Consider the following 15,596-nt stretch of genomic DNA (forward strand, 5'->3'; position numbering starts at 1 on the left):
TGTATTTGAAACACTATACATTTAGAAATGTTAATTTACACATAAATAAGAATAAAATAAAAAGTCAGAAACTAGCTGACAGGAAAGTTTATTTTCTGAGGTAAATCTTTACTTCATTATAAATTTTATCAATGACTTTCAATATATAAATCAACTACATGAATAAATAAATAAGTTCCTGTGAAATATAAAGTAAAAAAAAGATAGAAATCCTGTCAGAGTATGAAGTTTAAAAAAAATTATCCTGTCAGAGGCTGCTCTTTTTCCACTTCCAGGCAGGAAATGTAATTTTCAGAGATACATTTTTACGTCACAAGAAATTATTTACGCAATTAATTTATTAATTGGAAGTTGTTGTTTAACATTTCTTGTGACATAAATATTTATTAAACAAAAAAAAAAAAAAAAAAAAAAAAAAAACCTGTCAGGGATTGGAAAAGAAGCCCTCTATGGCTAAGGTTGATGTGTTATACAAGTCAAGATATATACAAGATATATACAAGTCATTCTGTCATGATATTTTCATGTCTTATAAAGTAATTGAAAACATTATGAAAGTTATAACCATACCTTTTTCTTCTTCTATTATTCTTAGAATGGCAACCCCCAGTCGGCAAGCACCACTCAGACTGAAGTGTGTGGGTAACCGCAGGAGCAAAAAGGCGTTAACTTTTGTCTCCGGCGATAATACTATAGATGTTGGATTATACCGAGTCACCACACAGTCTGTCCTAACAGATGGACAGACATGTTACATATCAGTAAGAAGTGGAAGTGACCCGGAGTTTGAAGAGGGTGGGTCGTATGTAGTGAAAAATTTTACCATGTCAAAGAAATATGGCCGGCCGTGTATTTTTATCAACCGGTCAACCAGGAAATTCAAAACCTCCCCACTGGCCATAACTGAGGCGGCAGAGAGAGCTGCTAAGGAGGTCCTCTGTCCTCCTTCCCCATGTGTAACTGGGGAAGAACAGGACATCTTCTCCACCCCTGGGTACCTGACTCTGCGGGGAAATATTGAAATAGTAAGTTAATTTAAAAGCATAATTGAATATCTAGTACATTATCCTGGTATACTTAGCCTAGGTAAATGTAAGCTATTATACTTGTGTTTCTCAATCACAGTCCTAGAGTACCCTAACACTCTTATTTGAGATGCAGTGTTTAGGTGAATTATTCTGGGCTGTTATTTTCCAGGTGCAAGTGGCAAAGATGACTCGGGCCCAGTTTCCCATCCTGGACCTTTGTCTGAGATGTGGCAGCAAACTCTACGACATCTCATTATGGAGAGAGGAGGCGTTGGTGGAGCTGTATGTCGGCGATAAGGTGGAGGTCACCCACCTAAGAGCCAATATACGGCCTAACGGAAAAGGAAAATTTGACTCTTCCAACTACACAACTGTCAAGGTAAACAAATATAAATTTCAAATATTGTGAAAGACAAGTTAACAGTCAATAATAAAAAATAAGAACAAATAATTAAACTGCAAGCATTGAGATCTTCGTAATCAAATCGGGAACATCTATATTGATACCCAGCCCAAAGGAAGATATTTAGAGGAATATCAGTAACCAGGCAGTTTTTGGGTCCCATTGACTTCCATAGTAGGAAAAAAATATACTATGGAAGTCAATGGGACCCAAAAACTGCCTGGTTACTGATATTCCTCTAAATATCTTCCTTTGTGTTCAGCAGAAGAAAGAAATTCATACAGGTTTAAAACAACATGAGGGTGAGTATATGATGACAGAATTTTCATTTTAAAAGTGAACTTCTCCTTTAAGTCAAAGAGGAGAAAAAAAAAAACAATCTTACATCGATAGTTACAATCCCAATGTTGATAACCTTGGCATGACCCTTCTGGCTCTGTGTCCTGTAGTAAAATCAGTATAAATGTTAGATCTCTTCTAAATATTTACATTAATTGTTAAGACATAAAAAATATATATATTATATATAGTATAAGACGGTATTTTTTTTGTATGACTGTACCGTCATGTGTACCCTAAGTGTAGATTTGTTTTATTTATTTTTCACCAGATTGTTGAGCGTCAGACCCTCGAGGCAGTGCTGACGATTATCGGAGTGTCAGAAGATGACGGCATGCTCATCCTTTTGGACAGTGAGATGGAAGACTTCACTGTACCAGGTCATTTTTATTCTGGAAATATAAATGACTTGGTACAGCAGCTTCCGGTTAAGTTAAAAGTTCAGCATGTTAACCATCGTGTGCTAAAACTACAACACCTGGAGATCGTGGATCCAGTTGAGGACGCAGAATTCCTGGACCTTATTGAGGTGGCAGAATCCCTGGATCCAACTGAGGCTGCAGAATCCCTAGATCCAGTTGAGGACGCAGAATCCCTGGATCCAACTGAGGCCGCAGAATCCATGGATGGGGAAAACACAGATTGAGGATTACAATTTGTTTGTTAAAAAAGTCATGGTCATTGACTTTTATTTTTATTAGGTTTTGTTTTCTTAAGTTCTGATTGTTTTCCATTTCTGATTGTTTTCTATTTTTAAGTGTTCCAAGTAATTTGCATATACATTATTAAATGATGTTTTATTATAATATCTTGTTGTGTGCTTCTTTGCATTCACCCCATTACATTACAGCTTGTTTGTTTTTATGGTGTTTTAATTTGAATTACATTGCGTAAATTACGAAAAACAAAATGCATGAGCTGTTCTCTGTTTCAGGAAAAGATTCAAAGCATCAGGAATGTTGCAAACAGTGCCATCTTGTGACAGGTCAAAAACCCAGATGTTTACAGCTCTCTTGTTTTATCAACTAAGCACAAATAAAAAGCCTGACAATGCTAAATGTTTTTTGATAATCTAATACATATAATAATAATAATAATAATAATGTAGTGTTTCAATAAATGAATGAATAAAATGTTTCTGGACAGTGTTGCTGTCAACGGGTAACCAGGTGAGAGACAGCGCCCACGACTGATCTAAATTATCCAAATTTTAAAAATGAATTGCTGCCACCTACCACTTAATTTCACATTTAAAGTACAGTTTTTCATTTCGAAAATAAATATTCAACATTATGTTTAAAAACAAAAGCATTGTTAATGAATTCTTAATAGGTAGGCTATTCATCAAGTCATTATTCACTCCAAGTGAGCATTGCAAAGATTCATTTTGATACTGAATTCATCAGCTCTATTGTGTCTTGTTACTCTAATTTAAATGACTTATTAAATTGTAAGAATTTGACATAAAAGATGATGCATACATTCAGCACAGCATTCCCAGAAAGGTTGAAGCTGTTATGATAGTAATTTTTTTTTACTAATAACTAAAAAAAATAAACATTTTTTGTCGATTATTGCTCTTCATATTGTTATAATGAATAGCGTCGATTAAAAGAATATTAAACCTTTTTATGTGAGGGGGGAAATGTAATACTTGCACGACAATAACCACTTAGGAATAAGTTAACTGCTTTTTACGCATTAGAAAAAAATTGCATGGCATAAAAAATGACTATAAATCATCATCTTACTTACATAGTATCTACACTTTTCCTCGAGCGAACTGGCAGAATCCAGTCAGGGGTCATGACTGTCTGTCTGTCTGACTGACTGAGGTGAACAGTTAAAGGAGACATATCATGCTTTTAAATTGTTCCTTTTTACATATAAATCATACATTTGTAGTCTATATAAAGCGGAACTGCAATGCTTGGGTCTGAATTCCTCATTATTATAGCTCCACAAGCCCCCTTTTTACCCCTTTTCTGATGTGCGTCTCAGAGCAACCCGTTTTGATGCGGTCTCTTTAAAAAACATTGAGACACTTCATACCCCGCCCCCTCTCCAGGTTGCAGAGGTTCAACTCCACCCCATTCGGCCATTTTTGTAGTCTGATAGCAGAGATAGGATTATCTAACGGCACAGAAACTTTTTATTCACACGTTATTAACAAAATGTCAACAACGGAAGACTTGTCCAGCCAGCCTTACATGTTCGAGCCAGAGTCGGAGCCGGAGCGAGATAAAAATGTAGACGACGAACCTGCAGAACAACGTCTTCATATGGATGTATCGCAATGGTATGTTACTGTATTTACACATGAAACTTTGGTCTTCCGACCTTTAACCACCGTGTCGATTTATTTTGATTAATATGTGCGAGGGAGAGCGAGCAAGACAGCGTCTTTTGGAGACGGTGAAGTCATGTTTACACCATAGACTGTAGGGCTCCGAGAGATATAGAGAGCGCCCGCGCGACCGGGTCTCTCTCTCTCTCTCTCTCTCTCTCTCTCTCTTTGCTCGTTCTTTCAGTCAAACATGCGCCACAAGCGCGGCAGTTCATCTACATTAGACGGTGTAATGAAGCGTGTGGGTTACTACATCCAACAACCGAACATTTTAACTTACCCTCTCGTAACTTCTGCATCCTTTAGCTTGGACTGCAAAATTGCAGTGATAAATAATAATGGCGGATTCCTCGAAGTGTTGGGCCGGAAGTCAATGTCCTTATTTGGCAGTTCCGCTGCAAATACTGTGACGTATTAGTTCGCAAAACGTCATAGATAACAGAAAAATCTGAACCGGTTGAAAAATATGACCAAAACAGAATATAAAGATATCAACGAAGCACCTGAAGAGAATAATTTCATCTTTTCTGTACTTCTAAACACTCCAAATATACAACAAAATGCATTTCAGGGCTAAAAAAGTGCATTTAGCATGATATGTCCCCTTTAAAACAACTCCCGCGAACCCGCAGTTTGTTTGTTCATCGTTAACCAATCTGATTGGTTATTGCATTATGAGCTCAACAGAGACTTGTGTGATTGGTGGTAATGCTCAACGCTGAGAAAAAAAGTATAAAAAGTAATCTTGCATGCCACGTGAGCATCTTTACCTGTAATGCGCAACACTTTACTTTAGTTTCACATTTCAAGTTTCACATTTCAGTAAAAGTCGCTATAGATTGATTCATTTCGACTGTGTAGGGGGATTTTTTTAACCCTTTAAGTTTAAAAAGCAGGGAAATGTAGCAATTTAATTTCTTCATTTCCTTCACCTGGTTACTGTGACAACGCGCGTCCATCGCCACATTAGCTGTTCACAATATAATTTTCTTATTATTACGAGTTGTTGCTATAAAAGTTGCGATTAAGATTTTAAAATATGCTCACTGATAGCATTGAACCATTGAACTGTAATAACTGAAAAACCATCATTATTGACAATTATTGCTCTGGATATTGTAATGATGAATAAAGTCGATTAAAAGAATATTAAACGGTTTTTTTTTTTATGTGAGGGGGTAAATGTCATTCTTGTATGACAGGAACCCATTAGGAATCAGTTTATTGCTTTTTACGCATTAGAAAAGCAAGACATGTTTTAGTAACATGAAAAATCAAAAGGATTATAAATTAATATCTTACTTACATCGTATCTATCTACACTTTTCCTCGAGTGAATGTGCAGAATCCAGTCAGAGTGTCTGTCTGTCTGTCTGTCTGACTGACTGAGGTGAACATTGCGTGAACGCGGCAAAAACTCCCGCGAACCCGCAGTTTTTTCTTCATCGGTAACTAATCTGGATTGGTTATTGCATTATGAGCTCAACAGAGACTTGTGTGATTGGTGCTCAACGCTGAAAAAAAAAGTAATCTTGCATAAGCATCTTCAGCCTACCTGTAATGCCGCAACACTTTCCTTTATTTTCACATTTCACTGCAAAAGTTATTCTAAAATATTCTAATCCGTATATTGTCACGTAAACTGATCCTCTCAGCACTATATTTATTACACCATAAAATAACATGCTCAACATTTTCTGGTACATTACAACTGTCACATTTATCAGAAATGCATTTTGTCATTAAATAGCCTACAGTTGATTATAAGGGGATTTATTTATTTTTACCCTTGAAGTTTAAGAAGCAGGGAAATGTAGCAATTTAATTTTTTCTTCACCTGGTTGCTGTGACAATGCGCGTCCATCACCACATTAGCTGTTCTTACAATATCATTTTTTTATTGCTATAAAAGTTATGATGAAGATTTTAAAATATGCTCTATCTCTCTCTATATCTATCTCTCTCTCTCTATCTATCTAAAACTAATTAAATTAAACTTTAAACTAATTTAAACTTTAAACTAATTAATTAAATAATTAAATTAGTGTCTGAGAGCCATTGAGACTCATTTAAACTTATAAACTCTAAACTACACTTATAAACTAATTAACTTATAAACTCATGAATTCATAGACTTATGAACTCTTACAGGAGAACTCCGGTCAATTTTAACATTGAGCTAATTTTTTTGTACATTTGGAGTGCAGTCAGTACAGAGAACAACGACAAAAATCGGTGTTGCCCCTGTTTTCCTCTTTTTAAAATGTGCACCCTGTTGACTTCAATGGGGCAATGTTTAAACCTGCTTTTAGCCTCTTAACATCCTTGATGTGTCATTACAAGTGCACAGAAAATGTGAGTGATTCCTTCGGGGTGAACGCGGGTGAATCTGACTGCAGTAGATGTGAAAGATGTGAATAAAAGTGATGTTTATTCAGCCAGCGATCATACCTGTATTTACATCATGTTTTCGGTCGAAGTCCACAGTAATCGATTGTCGAGCTCACATGCGTCATCATAGATACTAAACCTATGCGAGTGAACTCGACAATCGATTACTGTGGACTTCGACCGAAAACAGGGTGTAAATACAGGTATGTGCGCTGGCTGAATAAACATCATTTTTTATATATTTCTTTCACATCTACTGCAGTCAGATTCACCCGCGTTCACTCAGAAGGAATCACTCACATGACCTGTGCACTCCAAATGTACAAAAAAATTTGCTCAATGTTAAAATTGACCGGAGTTCTCCTTTAAACTCATAAATTAATAAACTCTGAACTCTTAAACTCATTTAAACTTATAAACTCTAAACTCATTTAAACTTATAAGCTCTAAACTCAAAAAACTCATACACTTATAAACTCATCAATTTATACACTTATAAACTCTAAACTCTGTGTGTCTGTGCGTGTCTGCTTGTGTGTGTGAGTGTGTGTGTGTGTGTGTGTGTGAGAGAGAGAGTGTTTGTGTGTGTAAACTCAAAAACTCGTACACACTCATTTAAACTTATAAACTCTTAACTCAAAAACTTGTACACTTATCAACTCTAAACTCATATAAACTCTGAGTGTGTGCGTGTGTGTGTGTGTGTGAGAGAGAGTGTGTCTATGTGTGTGAGTGTGTGTGTGTTTGTGTGTGTGTGTGTGTGTGTTAATGAGCTTGTCTGTGTGTGTGTGTGTGTGTGTGTGTGTGTGTGTGTGTGTGTGTGTGTATGTGTGTGTGTGTGTGTGTGTGAGAGTTAGTGAGTGTGTGTGTGAGAGAGATAGTGTGTGTGTGTGTGTGTGTGTGTGTGTGTGTGTGTGTGTGTGTGTGTGTGTGTGTGTGTGTGTGAGAGAGAGTGAGAGTCTGTGCGTGCGTGCTTGTGTGTGTGTATGTCGAAAATTTAAATCTAAACACCTTGAAGACTAAACCAAACTGCCGTTCTATATACTATATGAGCCATTGAGACTCATTTAAACTAATGAACTCTAAACTCAAAACATGTGTGTGTGAGAGAGAGAGAGCGTGTGTGTCTATGTGTGTGTGTGTGTGTGTGTGTGTGTGTGTGTGTGTGTGTGTGTGTGTGTGTGTGTGTGTGTGTGTGTGTGTAAACAAAAACTCGTACACACTCATTTAAACTTATAAACTCAAAACTCAAAAACTCGTAAACTACTTTAAACTTCAAACCACTTTAAACTTCTTAAGTTTAAAGCTCCCAGCTCCCAAGCAACTCCATAGCAACCAAACTTGAGTACCCTGGCAACCGTTTTGTAAGACCTATATCTCTGTATCAGAACATCGTATAGAGATGAGGTTTGGCTCTTTTGACTCATGCTAGCAAACAGCACTTCCAACATGCTACACATGCTAGCAGTGAATAGCTACATGCTAATAGTGATTAGTTAAGTGTTAAATCATGCCAAGATCATGCTAAGAACTCTATAAAAACTCCATAGTAACCATCTGTGACAACTACCAACCACCTAGTAACACCATAGCAACCAGCCAGAACACCCTAGCAACCGCCTAGCAACCACCCAGAATACCCTAGCAACTGCCTAGCAACACTAAAGCAACCACCCAGAACACCCTAACAACCGCCTAGCAACCATCCAGAATACCCCAGCTACCACCTAGCAACCACCCAGAACACCTTAGCAACCCACTAGAAACACCCTAGCAACTTTTTAACTCCAAACTTTAAACTACTTTAAACTTCAAACTAATTTAAACTTTAAACTAAAAACTTCAAACTACTTTAAACTGTAAACTAAATTAAACTTCAAACTACTTTAAACTTTAAACTAAATTAAACTTCAAACTTCTTTAAACTTTAAACTAAATTAAACTTCAAACTACTTTAAACTACTTTAAACTTTAAACTAAATTAAACTTCAAACTTCTTTAAACTTTAAAGTAAATTAAACTTCAAACTACTTTAATCTTCAAACTACTTTAAACTTTAAACTTTCCAGTCCAAACTTTCTCAAGCCAACTTAAAGTTTGTCTCGACGAACTTTCGCATCTAGTTAAGTTGGCTTGAGAAAGCCAACATATTGAAATCCTATTTAAACTTATTATTATTATTAAGTTGGCTTGAGAGAGCCAACATATTGAAATCCTATTTAAACTTATTATTATTATTATTATTCTTACCAAAAAATTCCACTCAATCTCCTCCTAGAGCTTTAACTCTACATACTCCAAACTCGGCTCAGACACTCAAACTGTTCTGACTCGAGTTGCTTTATCTTTTCAGACTGATCGGACTTACGGTTTTCCTACAAATGACGATCAAAACTCGGAAAAACTCCCATTGACTTAACATTGGGCATTCTAAAAAAATTCAAACTCACCAACCGACAAAAATTTAAATCTAAATCCCTTGAAAACTAATTCAAACTGCCATTCTATATATATTAGCCAATGAAACTCATTTAAACTAATAAACTCTAATCTCATACACTTATAAACTAATTAACTTAAATTTAATAACTAATTAACTAATAAACTCATGAATTCATAGACTTATGAACTCTTAAACTCATAAATTAATAAATTCTGAACTCTAAACTCATTTAAACTTATAAACTCTAAACTCAAAAACTTGTACACTTATAAACTCTAAACTCAAACTCTGAGTGTGTGTGTGTGTGTGTCTGAGTGAGTGTGTGAGCGAGGTAGTCTGTGTGAGTGTGTGTGTGTGTGTGTGTGTGTGTGTGTGTGTGTGTGTGTGTGTGTTTGTTTGTATCTATCTAACTTATTTATATATCTATCATAAACTTCAAACTACTTTAAACTACTTTAAACTTCAAACCAATTTAAACTTCTTAAGTTTAAAGCTCCCAGCTCCCAAGCAACTCCATAGCAACCAAACTTGAGTACCCTAGCAACCGTTTTGCAAGACCTATATCTCTGTATCAGAACATCGTATAGAGATGAGGTTTGGCTCTTTTGACTCATGCTAGCAAACAGCACTTCCAACATGCTACATATGCTAGCAGTGAATAGCTACATGCTAATAGCGATTAGTTAAGTGTTAAATCATGCCAAGATCATGCTAAGAACTCTATAAAAACTCCATAGTAACCATCTGTGATAACTACCAACCACCTAGTAACACCATATCAACCGCCCTGAATACCATAGCAACCCCCCAGAACACCCTAGCAACCGCCTAGCAACCACCCAAAAGACCCTAGCAACCACCCAGAACACCGTAGCAACCACCCAAAATACCCTAGCAACCACCCAAAAGACCCTAGCAACCGCCTAGCAACCACCCAAAAGACCCTAGCAACCACCCAGAACACCGTAGCAACCACCCAAAAGACCCTAGCAACCACCCAAAATACCCTAGCAACCACCCAAAACACCCTAGCAACCACCTAGCAACCACCCAAAAGACCCTAGCAACCACCCAGAACACCCTAGCAACCACCCAAAAGACCCTAGCAACCACCCAAAACACCCTAGCAACCACCTAGCAACCACCCAAAAGACCCTAGCAACCACCCAAAATATCCTAGCAACCACCCAAAACACCCTAGCAACCGCCTAGCAACCACCCAAAAGACCCTAGCAACCACCCAAAATATCCTAGCAACCACCCAAAAAACCCTAGCAACCGCCTAGCAACCACCCAAAAGACCCTAGCAACCACCCAAAACACCCTAGCAACTGCCTAGCAACCACTCAAAAGACCCTAGCAACCACCCAAAAGACCCTAGCAACCACCCAAAACACCCTAGCAACCACCCAAAACACCCTAGCAACTGCCTAGCAACCACCCAAAAGACCCTAGCAACCACCCAAAACATCCTAGCAACCACCCAAAACACCCTAGCAACTGCCTAGCAACCACTCAAAAGACCCTAGCAACCACCCAAAAGACCCTAGCAACCACCCAGAAAACCCTAGCAACCGCCTAGCAACCACCCAGAATACCCTAGCAACCACCTAGAACACCCTAGCAACCACCCAAAATACCCTAGCAACCACCCAAAAGACCTTAGCAACCACCCAGGACACCCTAGCAACCACCTAGCAACCACCCAGAACACCCTAGCAACTGCCCAAAATACCCTAAAAAATACATTAGGAACCACCCAGAACACCCTAGCAACCTTTGCGGCCCAAACTTTCTCAAGCCAACTTAAAGTTTGTCTCGACGAACTTTCGCATCTAGTTAAGTTGGCTTGAGAGAGCCAACATATTGAAATCCTATTTAAACTTATTATTATTATTATTAAGTTGGCTTGAGAGAGCCAACATATTGAAATCCTATTTAAACTTATTATTATTATTATTATTCTTCTTACCAAAAAATTCCACTCAATCTCCTCCTAGAGCTTTAACTCTACATACTCCAAACTCGGCTCAGACACTCAAACTGTTCTGACTCGAGTTGCTTTATCTTTTCAGACTGATCGGACTTACGGTTTTCCTACAAATGATGATCAAAACTCGGAAAAACTCCCATTGACTTGCATTGGGGAGTTCTAAAAAATTCAAATCCAGATTCAAACTGACCAACCGACAAAAATTCAAATCTAAATACCTTGAAGACTAAACCAAACTGCCGTTCTATATATATTAGCCAATGAAACTCATTTAAACTAATAAACTCTAATCTCATACATTTATAAACTAATTAACTTAAATTTAATAACTAATTAACTAATAAACTCATGAATTCATAGACTTATGAACTCTTATACTCATAAATTAATAAACTCTGAACTCTAAACTCATTTAAACTTATAAACTCTAAACTCAAAAACTCATACACTTATAAACTCATCAATTTATACACTTATAAACTCTAAACTCATAAACTCTGAGAGTGTGTGTGTGTGTGTGTGTGTGTGTGTGTCTGAGTGAGTGTGTGAGCGAGGTAGTCTGAGTGAGTGTGTGTGTGTGTGTGTGTGTGTGTGTATCTATCTAACTTATTTATCTATCTATCTCTCTCATAAACTTCAAACTACTTTAAACTTTAAACCAATTTAAACTTCTTAAGTTTAAAGCTCCCAGCTCCCAAGCAACTCCATAGCAACCAAACTTGAGTACCCTAGCAACCGTTTTGCAAGACCTATATCTCTGTATCAGAACATCGTATAGAGATGAGTTTTGGCTCTTTTGACTCATGCTAGCAAACAGCACTTCCAACATGCTACACATGCTAGCAGTGAATAGCTACATGCTAATAGCAATTAGTTAAGTGTTAAATCATGCCAAGATCATGCTAAGAACTCTATAAAAACTCCATAGTAACCATCTGTGACAACTACCAACCACCTAGTAACACCATATCAACCGCCCTGAATACCATAGCAACCACCCAGAACACCCTAGCAACCACCCAAAAGACCCTAGCAACCACCCAAAATATCCTAGCAACCACCCAAAATACCCTAGCAACCGCCTAGCAACCACCCAAAAGACCCTAGCAACCACCCAAAAGACCCTAGCAACCACCGAAAATATCCTAGCAACCGCCTAGCAACCACCCAAAAGACCCTAGCAACCACCGAAAATATCCTAGCAACCCCCTAGCAACCACCCAAAAGACCCTAGCAACTACCCAAAAGACCCTAGCAACCACCCAGAACACCCTAGCAACCGCCTAGCAACCACCCAGAACACCCTAGCAACCACCCAAAATACCCTAGCAACCACCCAAAAGACCCTAGCAACCACCCAAAATATCCTAGCAACCACCCAAAACACCCTAGCAACCGCCTAGCAACCACCCAAAAGACCCTAGCAACCACTCAGAACACCCTAGCAACCACCCAAAATATCCTAGCAACCACCCAAAACACCCTAGCAACCGCCTAGCAACCACCCAAAAGACCCTAGCAACCACCCAAAACATCCTAGCAACCACCCAAAAGACCCTAGCAACCACCTAGCAACCACCTAAAATATCCTAGCAACCGCCTAGCAACCACCCAAAAGACCCTAGCAACCATCAGAAATATCCTAGCAACCGCCTAGCAACCACCCAGAATACCCTAGCAACCACCCAAAACAGCCTAGCAACCACCCAGAAAACCCTAGCAACCGCCTAGCAACCACCCAGAATACCCTAGCAACCACCTAGAACACCCTAGCAACCACCCAAAATACCCTAGCAACCACCCAAAAGACCTTAGCAACCACCCAGGACACCCTAGCAACCACCCAGAACACCCTAGCAACCACCCAAAATACCCTAGCAACACCATAGCAACCACCCATAACATCCTAGCAACTGCCTAGCAAAAAACGTTCTGCTCCAAACTTTTCTCAAGCCAACTTAAAGTTTGTCTCGACGAACTTTCGCATCTAGTTATTATTATTATTCTTCTGTGAAAAACTGTTGACTCAAACTCGTCCTAGAGCTTTAACTCTACATACTCCAAACTCGGCTCAGACACTCAAACTGATCTGAAGTTAGTTGCTTTATCTTTTCAGACTGATCGGACTTACGGTTTTCCTACAAATGACGATCAAAACTCGGAAAAACTCCCATTGACTTACATTGGGGAGTTCTAAAAAATTCAAATCCAGATTCAAACTCACCAACCGACAAAAATTCAAATCTAAACACCTTGAAGACTAAACCAAACTGCCGTTCTATATATATTAGCCAATGAAACTCATTTAAACTAATAAACTCTAATCTCATACACTTATAAACTAATTAACTTAAATTTAATAACTAATTAACTAATAAACTCATGAATTCATAGACTTATGAACTCTTAAACTCATAAATTAATAAACTCTGAACTCTAAACTCATTTAAACTTATAAACTCTAAACTCAAAAACTCGTACACTTATAAACTCTAAACTCATAAACTCTGTGTGTGTGTGTGTGTGTGTGTGTGTGTGTGTCTGAGTGAGTGTGTGAGTGAGGTAGTCTGAGTGTGTGTGTGTGTGTGTGTGTGTGTGTTTGTGTGTATCTATCTAACTTATTTATATATCTATCATAAACTTCAAACTACTTTAAACTACTTTAAACTTCAAACCACTTTAAACTTCTTAAGTTTAATGCTTCCAGCTCCCAAGCAACTCCATAGCAACCAAACTTGAGTACCCTAGCAACCGTTTTGCAAGACCTATATCTCTGTATCAGAACATCGTATAGAGATGAGGTTTGGCTCTTTTGACTCATGCTTGCAAACAGCACTTCCAACATGCTACACATGCTAGCAGTGAATAGCTACATGCTAATAGCAATTAGTTAAGTGTTAAATCATGCCAAGATCATGCTAAGAACTCTATAAAAACTAAATAGTAACCATCTGTGACAACTACCAACCACCTAGTAACACCATATCAACCGCCCTCAATACCATAGCAACCCCCCAGAACACCCTAGCAACCGCCTAGCAACCACCCAAAAGACCCTAGCAACCACCCAGAACACCGTAGCAACCACCCAAAAGACCCTAGCAACCACCCAAAAGACCCTAGCAACCGCCTAGCAACCACCCAAAAGACCCTAGCAACCACCCAGAACACCGTAGCAACCACCCAAAAGACCCTAGCAACCACCCAAAAGACCCTAGCAACCGCCTAGCAACCACCCAAAAGACCCTAGCAACCACCCAGAATACCCTAGCAACCACCCAAAACAGCCTAGCAACCACCCAGAACACCCTGGCCACCACCTAGCAACCACCCAGAATACCTTAGCAACGCCTAGCAACACCATAGCAACCACCCATAACACCCTAGCAACTGCCTAGCAACCACCCAGAACACCCTAGCAACCACCCAAAATACCCTAGCAACCGCCTAGCAACCACCCAAAACTGCCTAGCAACCACCCAAAACACCCTAGCAACGCCTAGCAACACCATAGCAACCACCCATAACACCCTAGCAACTGCCTAGCAACCACCCAGAACACCCTAGCAACCACCCAAAATACCCTAGCAACCGCCTAGCAACCACCCAAAACCGCCTAGCAACCACCCAAAACACCCTAGCAACTGCCTAGCAACCACCCAAAATACCCTAGCAACCACCCAAAAGACCCTAGCAACCACCCAAAATATCCTAGCAACCACCCAGAACACCCTAGCAACCGCCTAGCAACCACACAAAAGACCCTGGCAACCGCCTAGCAACCACCCAAAACACCCTAGCAACCACCCAAAACACCCTAGCAACCACCCAAAATACCCTAGCAACCGCCTAGCAACCACCCAGAATACCTTAGCAACCGCCTAGCAACACCATAGCGACCACCCATAACATCCTAACAACCGCCTAGCAAAAAACTTTCCGGTCCAAACTTTCTCAAGCCAACTTAAAGTTTGTCTCGACGAACTTTCGCATCTAGTTATTATTATTCTTCTTACCAAAAAATTACACTCAATCTCCTCCTAGAGCTTTAACTCTACATACTCCAAACTCGGCTCAGACCTTCAAACTGTTCTGACTCGAGTTGCTTTATCTTTTCAGACTGATCGGACTTACGGTTTTCCTACAAATGACGATCAAAACTCGGAAAAACTCCCATTGACTTAACATTGGGCATTCTAAAAAAATTCAAACTCACCAACCGACAAAAATTTAAATCTAAATCCCTTGAAAACTAATTCAAACTGCCATTCTATATATATTAGCCAATGAAACTCATTTAAACTAATAAACTCTAATCTCATACACTTATAAACTAATTAACTTAAATTTAATAACTAATTAACTAATAAACTCATGAATTCATAGACTTATGAACTCTTAAACTCATAAATAAATAAATTCTGAACTCTAAACTCATTTAAACTTATAAACTCTAAACTCAAAAACTTGTACACTTATAAACTCTAAACTCATAAACTCTGAGTGTGTGTGTGTGTGTGTGTGTGTGTGTGTGTCTGAGTGAGTGTGTGAGCGAGGTAGTCTGTGTGAGTGTGTGTGTGTGTGTGTGTGTGTGTGTGTGTGTGTGTGTGTGTGTGTGTGTGTGTGTGTGTGTGTGTGTGTTTGTTTGTTTG

General features: G+C 38.7%; 2 protein-coding genes across 2 annotated transcripts in view; both read left to right on the plus strand.

Moving 5' to 3' along the window:
• LOC311304265 (uncharacterized protein) overlaps nt 1-15,596 on the plus strand; it is a 62,146-nt gene that overhangs the window by 21,173 nt on the left and 25,377 nt on the right. The gene's annotated exons all lie outside the window — the stretch shown is intronic.
• LOC311303668 (uncharacterized protein) lies at nt 433-2,416 on the plus strand (the record flags this gene model as incomplete). The annotated part of the gene is made up of 3 exons (XM_084430252.1): nt 433-1,025; nt 1,198-1,407; nt 2,042-2,416. The coding sequence occupies exons 1-3, from the start codon at nt 450-452 to the stop codon at nt 2,414-2,416; spliced, it is 1,161 nt and encodes a 386-aa protein (XP_084286378.1). The 5' UTR covers nt 433-449.

Source organism: Rutilus rutilus, assembly GCF_951802725.1.
Source record: "Rutilus rutilus genome assembly, chromosome: 14".
Lineage (NCBI taxonomy): Eukaryota > Metazoa > Chordata > Actinopteri > Cypriniformes > Leuciscidae > Rutilus > Rutilus rutilus.